Genomic DNA, 14,742 nt, shown 5'->3' on the forward strand with positions numbered 1-14,742 from the left:
AGTGGGGTGCGGGTCGGGGGGCAGGCTACTGGTACCCCGTGTGTTCCCCCAGAGCCTGACAGAAGGCGCACAGCTTTTGATCCAGCGGTTCTGAGAACTTCTGAGAGAACTGTATACAAAGAATCACACGCTTAGATAACAAGGGTTCACATTCATAGATTTGAATTCTACCCAAAGGAGATCAAATGTATCAGTTTAACGGCGATATGGAAGAGACGGCAGCTATTAAAATAGGGAATAATTCAAGAGGTCTACCTTTGTGGTAAGAAAACACACACGACACCCTTAAAGTTACATAATGTGATTCCATGTGGGATCTACAGAATCGTGGTTAAGCACAGCGTCGATGCAATTCATAGAACCACCCTTCTGTGCCATTTGAAATGCCTACGTGAGCCTGGATGATGAAGGCCGTGGTAAGAAAGAAGAGTCGGTCCCGGATGGAAGAACCAGAACCTTGACCCCTTCAGACCAAGTCAGTCTGGCTCCTTCACCCGACACCAAAGCTACGAATCCTCATAATTTCACCCTGGCCCTGAGTACAGGCCAGGAGGTCGGACAGCACTGGCCATCCCTGGTCACAGCGGGAAGGTAGCCCCAGACAAGGGAAGTTCCTTGGCTAACTCCCACGGCAAGTGTCTAGAACATTCGGGCCTTAAGATCCATGCTGCCACCCCCAGCGAGCCTTTTTCCCAGCCCCTCCTCCTCTGGGCTATAAACTGGTCTTCAGAGTTTAAGCAAAGCATGAAGCTTGGGGCAGAGAAGAAAAATTCTAGTAGTTTACGGCGTTCAGTAAATGTTGTCATGTGCTCCTTGAGGGATTCTTCTGTTAATTTACCTAACACCCCTGTGGGGATGGGGATCACCCCCATTTTCCAGAGGGGGAAACAGGCTCCCAAAAGTTCAGTAACTCAGTATTACAGCTAATAAGAGAACTGGGGTTGTAACAAAGCAGCTTGATTTTGGAGCCCCTCTATTTGACCAGTATCCCCAGACCGAGAAGGTAGAGCGGGCCAGAAAAGAGAAGCCCCTGCCTAGTGTCAAGGCCCCCGGCCTCACTTGTGTGGTTCCCTGTCACAGCTCATGCCCCACCAAGGCCTTTAGAAAAAAGATCGAAAGTCAAGTTTGGACCCACCTACCAGATTATTCTCTCCTGTCACCAGAGGCTGAACCCTACCCCACCCCCCCAACCCCTCCCAACTGCTACCCCTTCCCAGCCTAGATCTACAGGTCAGTCTGGAAAGGTCTTTGTGGCCAAGTCAGAGATGAAGGCCTAGGTCCTACAGGGGCACACGAAAGTCAGCAACACAACCAGTGTTGGTACTGAGCTGTGGGGGGGGGCCAGGCTCGCTGTGGCAGCCAGCATCAGGGCCAAGAGGCTGCTGTGTCAGCCCGGGAGTGGACTAGTCTGGCGGGGGGGGGGGGGGGGGGGGGGCGTGTGCTGAAGGAGGGGAGAGGGAGGCTGGCGGGCCCCAGCATCCTTTAGCGGGAAGCTGAGGCTCAGAGCAAGACTGAAGAGTTCCTTCAAGGCCCCAGGAGCTCTGGGTGCCCCTTCCCCACGGGGAGCTGAGCAGCGTGCTGTGAGAAAGTCAGAACTCCCATGTCTGGGCGACGGGGTCAGGCCTTCACGGGCCATTTCACCCTCGGGGCTCCCCATTCCTACCTACTGGGGCTCGGACTCTGCTGTGATTGTACCCTCCTCTACCCTCGCTTATCTGGTTCTCTCTGGAATGCCGTCTCTCCTTGCTGAAAGGCAGTCTCCCGAATCAGCCTTGGGAGACACCGGACTCTGCCCAGGGCGCGGCCCATATTAAGTATTTGTCGAAGAGGTCACGGTTCTGACACGACAGACCTGACACGAAGGAACACGCTTCTGAGACCGAATCTTTCTAGTCGCCACGAATAGCTTTCCACACCCGCTGGGCAGGCTGGACACGGTGCTTTATTGAGCCCAGTCGCCCTCTGTCGCCCTCCTGGAGCTTCTGGGCTTGGCTTGGCTCAGGCCCGCGAAAACCCCGACCCCAAGGACCAGGGCCACAGCCACCAGCAGAAGGACCACCCAGAGGAGAGGCCTCTGGTTAGCGTTCCTGGGGGAGCCTGTGGGAGAGAAGGGGTTTGAAGGCTTGCAGGGCTGAGCGAGGTGCCTCCGACCGTCTCCACCCACCAGACCTTTGTGATGACGCCCGGCAGAGCTGAGGCTGCCCTCCCCCCGGGTCAGGTGGGCTGTCTTTGCTCAGTTCCCTGCCCCCAGTGCTGTCACACCCCTTCCCGCCTGCACTGTAGCCGAGCGTCCCCCGGCAGCAACACGCCTGCCGGTACCTGTGGGCCCCAGCGGGGGCTCCTGCCCGGAGGAATCCTCAAAGTCCACTGGCCCTGGAGAGCTCACGAGGTTCTGCGGCCCGGTGGCCGCGCCGTGCGGAGTGTAGGATCGTCGCTGTCCTGGGCGGGGGAGGGGTGGCATCGTGGGCCGGTCTCTGGCCCGGAAGCCAGGAACAGGCCTGCGGCCAGAACAAAGACCGCCCCTCCGCCCCGCCCCGGACTCACTAGCGGGCCTAGAGCTGCACGTGGTCGAGCACGTCTCCAGCCCCGAGGCGGAGCAGGCAGAGGAGTGGCAGAAGAAGTAAACCTGGTGGGAAGAGAATACGGTCAAGAGCACGGGGCCAGCTTGGAGCCACGGACAGGAAGCACCAGACCTAGGAAGCACCCAGAATCCAGGGCCTAGGCGGAGTCCACACTGCTGCCAGCTGTCCGGCCGCCAGGCGGGCTGAGGTCTGGCTGTGTAGACCAAGACCAAAACCACGGCCTCGCCTGCTGAGGGTCAGCGCCAGAACCGTTGTTTCCTAATTTGGAACCTGTGCCTCCCCTCCTTCCCGGTGGCCCGAGTCTGCAGCCGGGTTCCTTGCGGGCAGGCAGCTCGGCCTGGGAGTTGGCCCCAGCCCTCAGCTTCTCCAGTGTGGCCCCGACTGCAGAGTCCCCCGGCAGTGCTGGCCTCCGAGGAGGTGGGGCTCCGCCAGGCAGCCGGGGGACGGGCTATCCCCGCTTCCAGAAACAAAGCCAGGGGCAGCTCCCAGGAGGAGGAGAAGAAGCCGGAGGAGCAGAGCGAAGCTGAGCCAGCCCCCGGAGGCCCAGCCAGCAGATGCGTCTTCATCCAGCAGGCGAGAGGCTCTTGGCTCCCGAGAGGCAGGAGGTAGAGAGGAGAATGAAGCCACCCTCACAGTGCTAACCGGTGACGTCTGTCTGCACCTGGGGTAATAACGTGCGGCTGCTTCGAGATCCAGAGTTGGCTGTATGTAGTCTTGTGAGGGCATCTTTCAGTAGAACAAATTCCATGGAAGCCTAGGGCCTACGGGGTCACTTGTGCATTCTGCAGAAAACTTAAATATGCCCTAAGTGGACCCATTTACCTCCCAGAGAAGTTGAGAGATTATAAACATTCCAAGCAGAATTGAAACGCACGCTTTCTAGAGTCAGAAGCAAAGTCACTCTAGAACACCGTGAACAGGGTGCAGATTTAGGGTTGGTGGCATCCATACTCCGGGTTTCCCTTCCTCCCTCTTGAGTGGTCTGGAGGTGGCCAGGACCTGGCTCACCACCCTCCACGAAGCCCCGTCTGGGGACCTCTGGGGACCCATAGCTTGCGGGGTGCTGGAGGACTTCGGGGACCAGCTTATCCCATGGAACATTCGGGGAGCAGGCATTCCGAGGCACTTCTCACCTGTCCCCTGAGGGCCCTCTGGGAGCCAGGGTCCAGGAGGGCGAAAGTGGTGATGGTGAAGCGCTGGTGGTGTGATGGGAAGGACAGCCCTGCCCCGTCTGAGGCTACCATTCGGGTCCTGTAGCTGTCACCGTCGAAAGGACACCTGAGAAGGAAAGAGGCCAAGGAAGCCGCAGAGGGACCAGGGAGGGGGATGGAGGGAGCCCCCAGGGCAGCCCCAGCCCCCACTGCCGCTCACCCCTCTGACAGGATGGGCCACTGAGGCTGCTGGAAGGGGCTGACACTGGGAGTGGCCCAGCACTGGTGCAGCAGCAGGACCAGACCGGGGTCTGTCCTGTCCAGGAGCCGGACCTCCACGGACACAGGCTCGCGGAGCAGCCTCACGATGGGGTAGTCCCCCTCCTCGTAGAAGGAGCGGAAAGTCTCATCTGCAGGGCGAGGGACTCGTGAGCCTTGGAGGGCTGTGCGTGGGGACGCGGGGCAGGAAGAGGGCTCCAGGGACTGTACCCGTGGCGATCCGCAGCTGGAACCGCAGGGGGCCGGACTGGATCACGGGGGCCGGTGAGGGGGGTGGGAAGATAGACGCCCGGAACGGCAGGAAGTCACTGGCGTTGATGGTACAGCGCACGTGAAGCCTGAAGTCCAAGTGCAACAGCACGGGGTGGAGAGAAGACCCAGAGTCAGCATGGCCTGCTCACTTAGTAAACCAGCCGCCAGCTACGTGGATGCAACAACCAGGGCGCCTGGCCCAGCAGGGTGGCCGGACCCCACCGAGCAAGCCGCTAGGGGGCCCTGCACCCCCTGCCCCACTCACCTGCCCAGGACAGCACAAGCTGGTCACAGATAGCGCCCCAGTGTCACCACTGTGCTTGCAGTGGTAGATGGTGGGCCCTGGGGACTGGGGTCTCTCTCTGGCCTAAGTGACACCACACGCTCCCAGTGGGGGGCCCACGTCCGGCCCCCTGGTGTTCTGCTAGGGAAGCGGACCCCACCCTACCCCACCCACCTTCACCTCCAGCTCCTAGGCACTCTCCCTTTACTTCTGAGAGCGAGGCCCGCGCTCCAGGCCCGCGCTCCAGGCCCGCGCTCCAGGCCCGCGCTCCAGGCCCGCGCTCCAGGCCCGCGCTCCAGGCCCGCGCTCCAGGCCCGCGCTCCAGGCCCGCGCTCCAGGCCCGCGCTCCAGGCCCGCGCTCCAGGCCCGCGCTCCAGGCCCGCGCTCCAGGCCCGCGCTCCAGGCCCGCGCTCCAGGCCCGCGCTCCAGCTGCAGACCCTGTCTGACCACCTGCCTATTCCCACCGGCTACAGCTGTTCCCCCTCACGGCCCCCTTCCTCTGGGAATCCCTGGAGCCCTGCTGGGTTCCGACTAGCTCCCACCACTTGTGAACCCAAGGGTCTACAGCACAGCCGATCTATCCCCACCCCCAACTACCCCCTGGCCTGTAGAGGCACTTAGAATTTTAAAGCAAAAGACACTTGGACCCTCACACAACACCCTTCCCTGGCCCTCAGGGCAGGTGGGGTGGAGAGAAAGACACCTGGGCTTCCGCTCTGTGCCAAGCACAGGATTTTATGCACAGATGTATTGGCCCCATAAGTTCAAGGGCAGGTGTGACAAGCCCAGCTCCCTCGGGGTGCCCACCCTGGCCTCCCGGGCTCGTTCTGCCACCAGAGCCTGCAGGTCCCAGGGGCCCATTTCAACAAGAGGTAACCCTCTGCTCCTCCCTCCACCCCAGCACACCCTCCGAGAGGTCCCCCCCGCCCCCCCCCGGTATTTTCTGCCTCATCTGTGGCTTTGTGACCTCGGAAATGGGGAGGTAGCAACAGCCACACTCAGGGCCTCCACTTTTTCTAGGGGCCTCGACGAGGATGCTTGCAGCTTAGCTTCTGAGCTTAGTTCTTGGAGGAAAAAAGGCAAGTGCTGCCGAGGACCCTGGGGCTGGTGGGGGGGGCTGGGAGGAGCCCAGGGGCTCTCCTGAGATCACACAGCAGGGAACAGCAGGGAACAGCATGGACAGGAGCCCAGGTGGCTCCGCAGCCCGTCCTAAGCTCACCCGTGCTCCCCTCACACCCAAGCCCACAGCCCAGCCTGTGCAAGAAAGGCTGCCCTCACCGGAAGGCGCCATCCCGTGTGATGGAGCCCCGTGGCCCCATTCGGACGTCGATGTCTGACACCAGCTGGTTCTCATAGAGGAGCTGGTTGCCAACCACCTGTGGGAGAGGAAGGACAGCTGGGTGAGGCCCTCCCAGGGGGGTGGTCCTGGGCACCAGGCCATGGCCCCACTCCTACCTGGACGGTGGTCCCACAGTGGGTCAGAGGGAATTGGAAGACCACGAAGGACCCCGTGTCCTGAGTCGGGGAGCAGCTGGTGGGGGCATAGGCCACGTGGATATTGGCCAGCGTGATCCCATGTGCCAAGGCTGTTTCTTGGGACACCACCAGGACGAAATGGCCATTTCTGAAGCACTGGACAGTTGCTAGGACGAAGACAGATCAAAGAGGCCGACCAGGACCTCGGAGTTAGTGTTTGCGCGGCAGACGTGGGGGGTGGGCTGGGAGACAGTACTTAGGTGTTGCCCTGGGAGTCGGGAGACCTGGCTTCTCTTACTCTCTGTGCCTGTGGTGGCTTGAGCAAACCCTTTACAGACCCAGATTTTCTCGTGCATGGAAATAAACTACGAAAGTAGGGGCACTGTTGAATTTGTCATCTAAACTGGGATGTCCTAGGGGTGTCTGGCTCAGCTGGACGAACATGGGACTCTATCTTGGAGTCATGAGGTCGAGGCCCACGTTGGGTTGTGGCGATTACTTCAATAAACTTAAAAAAGTAAACTGGAATGTTCTAGATCTAAAAGGTAGGGGTACATGCAAAGACAGATCTATTAGGGGGGCGCCTAGGTGGCTCAGTCGGTTAAGTGTCTGACTTCGGCTCAGGTCGTGATCTCATGGTTTGTGGGTTTGAGCCCCACGTCGGGCTCTGTGCTGACAGCTCGGAGCGTGGAGCCTGCTTCGGATTCTGTGTCTCCCTCTCGCTCTGCCCCTCCCCTGCTTGCGCTGTCTCTCAAAAATAAATAAACGTTAAAAAAAAAAAAAAAAAAGATAGATCTGCTACTAGTTCCTTGGGACAACGGTTATCAGGCAAGCTGGGACCTGTGGTCCCCCCATCTAAAGGTCCCGTCTGTGGCCCATTCTCCATTCGGGGGCTCGGGCTCTCCTAGGGACTAGGTGTGAAGCAGTTGCAGTGTTGGGGGAGGGGCAGGGGAGGAAGCCTTCCAGTCCTCATGGCTTCCGGTTTCAGGTGTAGAAAGGCCTACCTGTGTTGCCATAGTAACAGGGAACCGCTCTGCTGTGGTCATAGCAGCAGCCAGCCTTCTGACAGGCTTCCTTCGAACCTCTTCTCACCACACAGGGGATGTGCCCAGAGGGCACCTGGCACTGCTCCCAGGTCAGAGGTGCCCCTGGGGAGGGGACAGAGCGGTGAGGACACAAGAAAGGGCCACACTGGGCAGGAGACTTCCAAGGGAAACAGAGGCAGCTGGCTTCCTGGGCCCAGTCAAGGGCGAACAGGCAGTTCGCTGCTCCAGAAGGCCCAGACACAGTACACGCACGGAGAAGTCCTACGTACCTGGGTGAAGGGGCTCGTCAACCCCCCAGTGTTCCAAGATGTCCCACTGGGGCAGAGTCAGGGTGGGACGGGTGGCTCCAGGTCTAAGGGGCAGCAGGGCAGGGGTCGGACGGGTGAAGCTGTGCTCCTGGGTGGGGCGGAGGGGCCGGGTATGAGGGGTAGGCAGGGAGAAGCCTGTGCGTGAGGCCAGGTGGGACTCCGGAGTCCAGGTGTGGCCAGGTTTAGGACAGATCAGGGTGACCTCTCCTGCCGCGTCAACTCGACCGTCGCGCAGCACGGCTTCTACGAACACCCTCAGGTGGAAGCGCCCGTCCTGCAGGTGAGAAGGTGACCAGAGAGCAGCTAGGTGAGGCCACCGGGCCTCCCAGGCAGAGGAGGGCGTCAGGCAGGGAGCTGGATTTGTAGGCTAGCCCCGGTCACCAGCCCACAGGTGGGTGTGACCAGCACAGCGATCCCGAGCTCCCTCTCGGGCTTGTGTGAGGTCAAGCTGGCTCCCAGCCGTGGGGCCTGCCCCGAGCTCAGTAGCGATCCCTACCTTCTCCAGCACGTGGCAACCTCTGTAGTCAGCGGAGAAGACGGCGGGTCCCAGGGGCCTGGCGGTGACCCAGTGGTAGCAGACAGAGCAGTTGTGGACCTCGAATTGGTTCCCAAATTCATCTGAGGCAGGGGAGACAGGGATGGAAGTTTGGGAGGGCCAGCAGTGCTGAAGGGTGAAGCCAGGGGCTGCTGGTGACCGCTGAGAAAACCCCACTCGGGAGCGGGAGACCCCAGCTTCAGCCTTAGCTTGGGGACTCACTGCCGGTGTGTTCTTGGCCAGGCCCCTCCCCTCTGGTCTCAGTTTGCCCATCTGTAAGGGAATAGCTTCAGCTGGTCTTAGGATCCTTCCCGCTGTGGTTCCCCGTTAACAGTACTGGACGGCAAGCAGGAATGAAAACTTGGAGGAGAAAAGGTTAGTACAGTCCCAGGCAGCAGGCTGGGTATTTGTTTTATTTAAGTTTTTTTTAAGGTTTCTTTATTCTTGAGAGAGAATGTGAGTGGGGGCACAGAGAGAGAGAGAGAGAGAGAGAGAGAGAGAGAGAGAGAGAGAGACAGAATCAGAAGCAGGCTCCAGGCTCTGAGCTGTCAGCACAGAGCCCGATGCCGGGCTCGAACCCACGAACCGTGAGATCATGACCTGAGCCGCAGTCGCTTTACTGACTGAGCCACCCGGGTGCCCCTGGGCTGGGGATTTTAGACCTGTTCTTGTAAAGTCAGGGATCCCTGTTCTGTGGCTGAGGCGCTGAGTGTGAGTCTTCTCAGCTGCACACAATGAGGGGCAGAAGGATTTGGAACTGGGATCTTGTGACCCGTCTGCCAGGTTCACTGGCCATTGCAGTCATGGGGCGGGGGGGGGGGGGGGGGAACACCTGCTGGGTGTCCACCCACCTTGCCCGCCCAGAGCACCAGGGCACCCCTCGGGGGCGGGCATGACCCCTGAACTCCTGTTTAGGGCACATGGCGAGGCTGGGGTCACCGTTCCCATCTTACAGTTAAGGAAACAGGGGTTCAGAGAGGTCAGGTCAGTTGTTCAAGAACACAAAGTTGAGAAGCTGCAGATTCAAATCCCCCCTCCAAACCCACTCCCGCTTTCTCCGTACCAGGCCACAACCACCGGGGCCCTGCCCCTCGGAGGGGCCTGGGGGCCAGCAGCCTGGGCATCAGCTGACCGTGGTCACCGACGCAGAGCCTGGGCCCTAGTGAAACCAACACCTGCCTCTCAGCAAGATGGTCGTGAACACTCGCCGTGGGAAAAGAGGCCCTGGGTGACCAGGGAAACTGAGGCTGGCAACTCACCTTCCTCCCTCCTCCTCCCCAGTGTGGTGACAGAGTGGGGGCCGAGGGGCCTCTCCTCGTCCTGCTGCACGGGAGGTGGGGACCCGCGTCCGGCCATGCTCACCTACGACCTTGAAGCGGACGGTCTGGCCCGGCCGGGGGAACACCAGCAGCTGCATGCCCTTGATCCCACAGTCAGAGCTGTGCCGCAGGCCCCGGAGACCAGGCTCAGGGTGCGGCCGCTGCCCCAGCCCCAGAGCGGCCACCAGCAGCAGCAGCAATGCCACGCAGCCATCCCAGACCATGGCCGAGGCTCTTGTCATCAAATACACCACGGCCACCATAACGATCCCCACTCACTCATGACCCGGTGACGCCCAGGCCTTATATGGGGGAGGTGGTGACTGGAAACTTCTAGGGGCAAAGGGGGCCCACCTGGAGGAGCCTGGCCACCAGGGGCTCTGGTGAAATTCCCTCCCTGAAGGCCAAAGAAGGCACCCTCCCAGGCCCGGGCCCTGAAGGTGCTCTGAAAATTGCCCCTCACCCTGACTTCCTGCCTTCCAGCTGGGGGTTGATGCTGGCTCCGCTGAGTGATCCTGGCTGGGAGGTGGGGAGGAGGGAATCTTCTGGTATGGTTGAGGCTGCAGGCAGGTGGAGGAGGTGGTTCCAAGTCCCTCATCATCCCTTCCCTGCCCAGTCTGGCTCTCCAGGGCCTCCTGTCTGCACTGGGGCCTCCGGGCCACCGAGAGCTGCGGGGGCCGTGGGGGCGGGCAGCAGGCTGGGTTAATTTACTAACCGGGCCCTCGGACGGCTGTGCAGGCCCCAGAGGCCGAGACACTGCCCCTGCCCTAAGAGTGTGCAGATGGATGGTGGGCGGACAGGTTGGTAAACAGACTAGTGGCCCCTCACGGGGCTGTCCTGAGGGTCAGGACATCAATGGGACCGTGGCTGTTACTAATGGAAAATAACAAGGACGGACAATAAATATAACGGGGCCTCCTGGATGGGATCCTGGCGCAGAACAAGGACATTAGGTAGAGGCCAAGGAAATGGACTTAGGTTCGTAACAGTGGATCGACAGTGGTTCATCAACCAATAAACGTACTGCCCCAATGTGAGACGGTAACTGTACGGGGCCCTGGGTGCGGGGAACCTGGGACCTCTGTGCTAAATCCTGGGCAGTTCAGAGAAGTAAAGTCTATTAACTACAAGCAGACTGGCTCACAGGTGGCAGGGCTCCCCACGTGCCAGGCTGTCCCAAAGCCTCATTACCGCCGTCCTCATGTCAGGGGAGCGCCTCGCCCCGGCCCCACCAGCCTTAGCCAATGCCGCTGAGCGTGGGCCACGGCAGCTGGCACGTGGTGGATCGGTCGGTCCTTAAGAGTCAGGCTCCAACCCAGCCCCTGCTTCTTTCTAGCCGGGCCACGTCACTTTTCTCTGCTTCCTTTTCCGGCTTGTGAATTGGGGATGATAATCCAACCTCGCAGTGTGGACAGAAAGACGGACGGCGACGAAGAACGGGCGGGATAAGTTCTCTGTGGTCACGACTTAGCGCTTGGCGGTGACGAGGTCTGCCGTGACGAGAGTTTACGTGGGGGAAGCTCGGTGAGTCACCCGGGGTACAGAGCGGGTTAAGGGATGGGCCAGGCCGGGGTAGGGGTGGTCAGAAGTGTGGGGGGCACAGGGGATGGTGGTGGGGGTACTGTGTTGAGGCAGAGGGAATTGGGGGAGATGAAGGCATAGGGCTGCAAACGTGGACTTCAGGCTGGTCTGGGCCCCTGGAGGGGGTGGGGCTGGTGAGGGGGGTTTTTCCTGAAGGACAAGGGAAGGCTTTAAAGTTAGTTTGAAAGCATTTCAGACTTACTGAAAAGAATCTCCCTATACCCTTCACGTAGATTCCTTGAATGTTAGCTGTTGTTAAAAACAAGACAAAAGGGGGTGCCTGGGTGGCTCAGTCAGTTAAGCATCTGACTTCGGTATAGGGCATGATCTCATGGTTTGTGAGTTCGAGTCCCACATCAGGTGAGCTCAAGCCCCGCTTCCGGTGAACACGAGCCCTCGCTCCCTTCTGCCTAGAAAAGTCTTTTTGGACAGCTCCTCAGGGCGCCTTCCTGTTAGACTGGATGTTGCCGGATTCATGAACGGTCGCAGAAAGCCAAGGGGACGTTTAAAACGTACTCAGTTGCACTTTATTTTTCAACGCTGTGTCTCTTCACGTTTGTTTTAGCTCTTCCTCTTAGCTCTTTCTGTTATGTACACAGACACCCACGTCCACACTTTCTCCCTTCTCATCTGAGAGCTGGTTGCAGATGGTCCTCCTTTACCCCCAAACACTGCAGACGGTACTTCCTAAAACACAAGGAAAATGATCCGAACCAGATCAACACTGGCGTAACACCAGTGTCTCACGTACAAACCTTACTCAGCTCCCCGACTGTCCTAATCGTGACTTTTACAGCAAAGGGCAAAGTTTGTTTTTCCTCGACTAGGATCCAATACGAGACCCAGATGATGCTTCTTTAGGCTTTTCCAACCTGGCACAGTCCGTGATTCTTTGTTCTTCATACCCTTGATGTTTTGAGGAGTACAGGCCAGTTTCTTTACAGGATGGCCCGCCCTCGGCTTTGTCTGGCGTGTCCTCCTGCTTAGATCCAGGCTATGCATTTTTGGCGGTGTATTAGTTTGCTGGGTCTGCTGTAACAAAATACAGCCACGTAGGCGGCTTCAACAATAGAAATTTATTCTCTCACAGTTCTGGAGGTTGGAAGTCCAAGGCCAAGGTGTTGGCAGGTCTGGTTTCTCCTGCAGCCGCTCTCCTTGGCTTGCCGATGCCTGCCTCCTCGCCGTGTCCTCATGTGGTCTTCTCTTGGCTCTCTGTGGGTCCAGATTTCCTCCTCTTATAAGGACACTAGTCAGACTGGATTAGAGCCCACCCTCACAGGCTTATTTTAACTTAACCACCCCCTAAAGGCCCTGTCTCCAAATACAGCCACATTCCAAGGTGCTGGGGGGTTGGGCTTCCACATACGAACGGGGGGGGGGGGGCGGGGGGGAACAATTCAGCCCGTAATGGGCAGGAATAGCCCAGAAGTGACATTGTGTCCTTCTCAGGGCATTCTGTCAGGAGGCTCATCATGCTGGTTTGTCCTATCGCTGCTGATATAAATCCAAACACTTGGGTGGGATGCGGTCTGCCAGGTGCCTCTGCGGTCAAGTTACTGTTTCTCTTTGAACACAGGAGACACCTTGAGAGTGGGTATGTGACCACCTTGCTCCTTAGCAAACAGTCACCCACGGGTGCGGTGGTTTCCTGGCTCCATCATTCCTTCCACGTGTATCTGCTTTTCTGCCATAACAGGGCGGTCTCCCTGCGAGGAAACAGGGCTCAGGTGGTGGAGAAGCCCCCCCGCCCCCAACCCCCGCCAGAGGAGCGGAGAACCTGGATTCTGTCCTGTGCTCACTGCTCAGGGGCAAAGGGACCTGCTCCCACCAGTAAAGTAGAAATGGGAATGATTACGGTAGGGATGGAATCTGATATACAGAAAGGTCCCTGCACATGAAGGCAATGTGTCCCCCGAGGCCCTGGAAAGGCAGGAAAAGAGCAAGGGAACTTCCTCACGGCCAAGGGCGGAAGGATGCCCTTGTAAAAGTTGTGCCAAGCTGTCCTGGAGAGGAGGAGCCCTGAACCCTTGGTTAGGATTCCAATTCTTGCAAAGGCTCACGGGCACCACAGCTCATCAGCCTGGGAAGGATGTCAGCTCCTCTGCTCACCCATTGGAGACCATGTTGCCTTGATTTCCTCATCTGTGTAATGGGGCCAATAACTACCTAACTCGTAGGCTGGCCGTGAAGGTGAAATGAAAAGACCCACGTGCAGCGTTGAGAGCAAAGCCTGCATCACTTGAACACAGTGGCAATAAAAGCCACCACTGTTCTTACTGCGGAGGAAAGAGGGTCAGATCAGAGTGACCAGACTTGGGATTTCGGCTTCCCACTTGGCCTCTTTCTAAACCTCAGTTTGCTCATCTCTTCTTACCATTCTATTTTCTTCTTACCGTTTTACATTTCATTTTTTAAAACGGGGCTTCACTTACTTAATCTGTAAAATGGAATTAAGAATAAGATCCACCTAGGGGCGCCTGGGTGGCCCAGTCGGCTAAGCGTCCGACTCTCGGTTTCGGCTCAGGTCATGGTCTCACGGTTTGTGAGATCGAGCCCCGCGTTGGGTTCTGCACTGACCACTCAGAGCCTGGAGCCGGCTTGGGATTCTTTCTCCTTCTCTCTCTGCCCCTTCCCTGCTTGTGCTCTCTTTCTCTCTCTCTCTCAAAATAAAGAAATAAACTTAAAAAAAAAGAAAAAGATAAAGATCAACCTCGCTGGGGTGCCGTGAGCCAGACGGGCTTACTGAGTTCTCCGTCCTGTCTCTCCTGCTCGTGAAAGCCAGGGACAGAAGGAGGGTGCCTCTCCCGACGGATACATGTGAAGTGCTGAGTGGGGTGCCTGACACGTAGTGGGTACCCCATAAATGTTAGCTAGTGCTATCGGTAGTGGGTTGGGTGGTGACCCCTCAAAAAATAGGTCTGTGGCAAAAGCCCTGGAAACGGGGAACACAGCCACAGCAGGTAATAACAATACCGACTTTGACGGTCTCTGAAGCACAGGGCTTGACTTTTCTCTCACAGAGATCTTGTGGTTCACCGCTTATGGTGTGGCCTTCAGTTGCTTCCAGAATGAGGTTCTCAGCCAATATGTGAGTGGGAAAGGCAAATGCAATCTGTCTGGAGTCAGGAAGAGACTGAGATAAAAGCACACGGCACTGAAAATAACTAAATGGCAGCTGGTTCGTGCATCCCTGCCCCGTGGGGGCCGTGAGCTGAGCAGTTGGCTCATTATTTCCTCTGATCCTTGAAGCAGGAGGGAGGGAGGTCACGGAAGGCCCTCGGCTAATACCAGACCCCAAGGACCGTGATTCTCCTTTCCAGTGGGTCAGCGATCTCTGTGGTCCCCCTGAACCAGCAGCCCCGGCATCTCTTGGGGCACCTGATGGAAATGCAACCTGCTGGACCGGACACTCTGGGGTAAGGCCCAGCGTCCTGGGTTCAACAAGCCCTCTGGGAGATGTACACTCAGCTGCACATTACTGGTGTCTGCTATTTATTTCAGGCCCTCGCCAAAGGCCTGGGTCACCCTCCTCCGGGCCCTGCTCTCTGTGAGGGCCCTTGGCACTCTTTCTTTTTTTAAATTTTTTCTTTAATGTTTATTTTTGAGAGAGACAGAGAGAGAGAGAGAGAGAGAGAGAGAGTGGGGGAGAGGCAGAGAGAGAATCTGAAGCAGGTTCCAGGCTCTGAGCCGTCAGCACAGAGCTGGACTTGGGGCTCGAACTTATGAATCGCAAGATCATGACCTAAGCTGAAGTTGGACGCTTAACTGACTGAGGCCCCCAGCCTGTGCTCTTGACACTTGGTCGCTGGAGGCTCCTGTCCTCTGCTTCCAGCCAGCAAGGCCCCGCCCCAGGCCCCCTCTGCTCCCGAGGCTTGCTCTCAGAGGGGCAGACACAGGCTGTTGGTTCCTGCAACCAGCCGGGAGGAGGCT

General features: G+C 58.3%; 1 protein-coding gene across 1 annotated transcript; it reads right to left on the bottom strand.

The window, feature by feature from the left end:
- Nucleotides 1-1,886: 1,886 nt before the first annotated feature.
- ZP1 (zona pellucida glycoprotein 1) lies at nt 1,887-13,527 on the bottom strand. Its single transcript, XM_025915635.2, is given in 13 exon segments — nt 1,887-1,987; nt 1,990-2,097; nt 2,320-2,439; nt 2,545-2,626; nt 3,716-3,860; nt 3,954-4,143; nt 4,223-4,350; nt 5,826-5,923; nt 6,003-6,190; nt 7,028-7,171; nt 7,339-7,651; nt 7,874-7,995; nt 9,275-13,527. Coding segments are annotated over 13 exon segments (1,956 nt in total). The 5' UTR covers nt 9,495-13,527; the 3' UTR covers nt 1,887-1,889.
- Nucleotides 13,528-14,742: the final 1,215 nt, after the last annotated feature.

The sequence above is a fragment of the Puma concolor genome, chromosome D1 (genome assembly GCF_028749965.1).
Source record: "Puma concolor isolate L17-30 chromosome D1, mPumCon1.1.hap2, whole genome shotgun sequence".
Classification (NCBI taxonomy): Eukaryota; Metazoa; Chordata; class Mammalia; order Carnivora; family Felidae; genus Puma; species Puma concolor.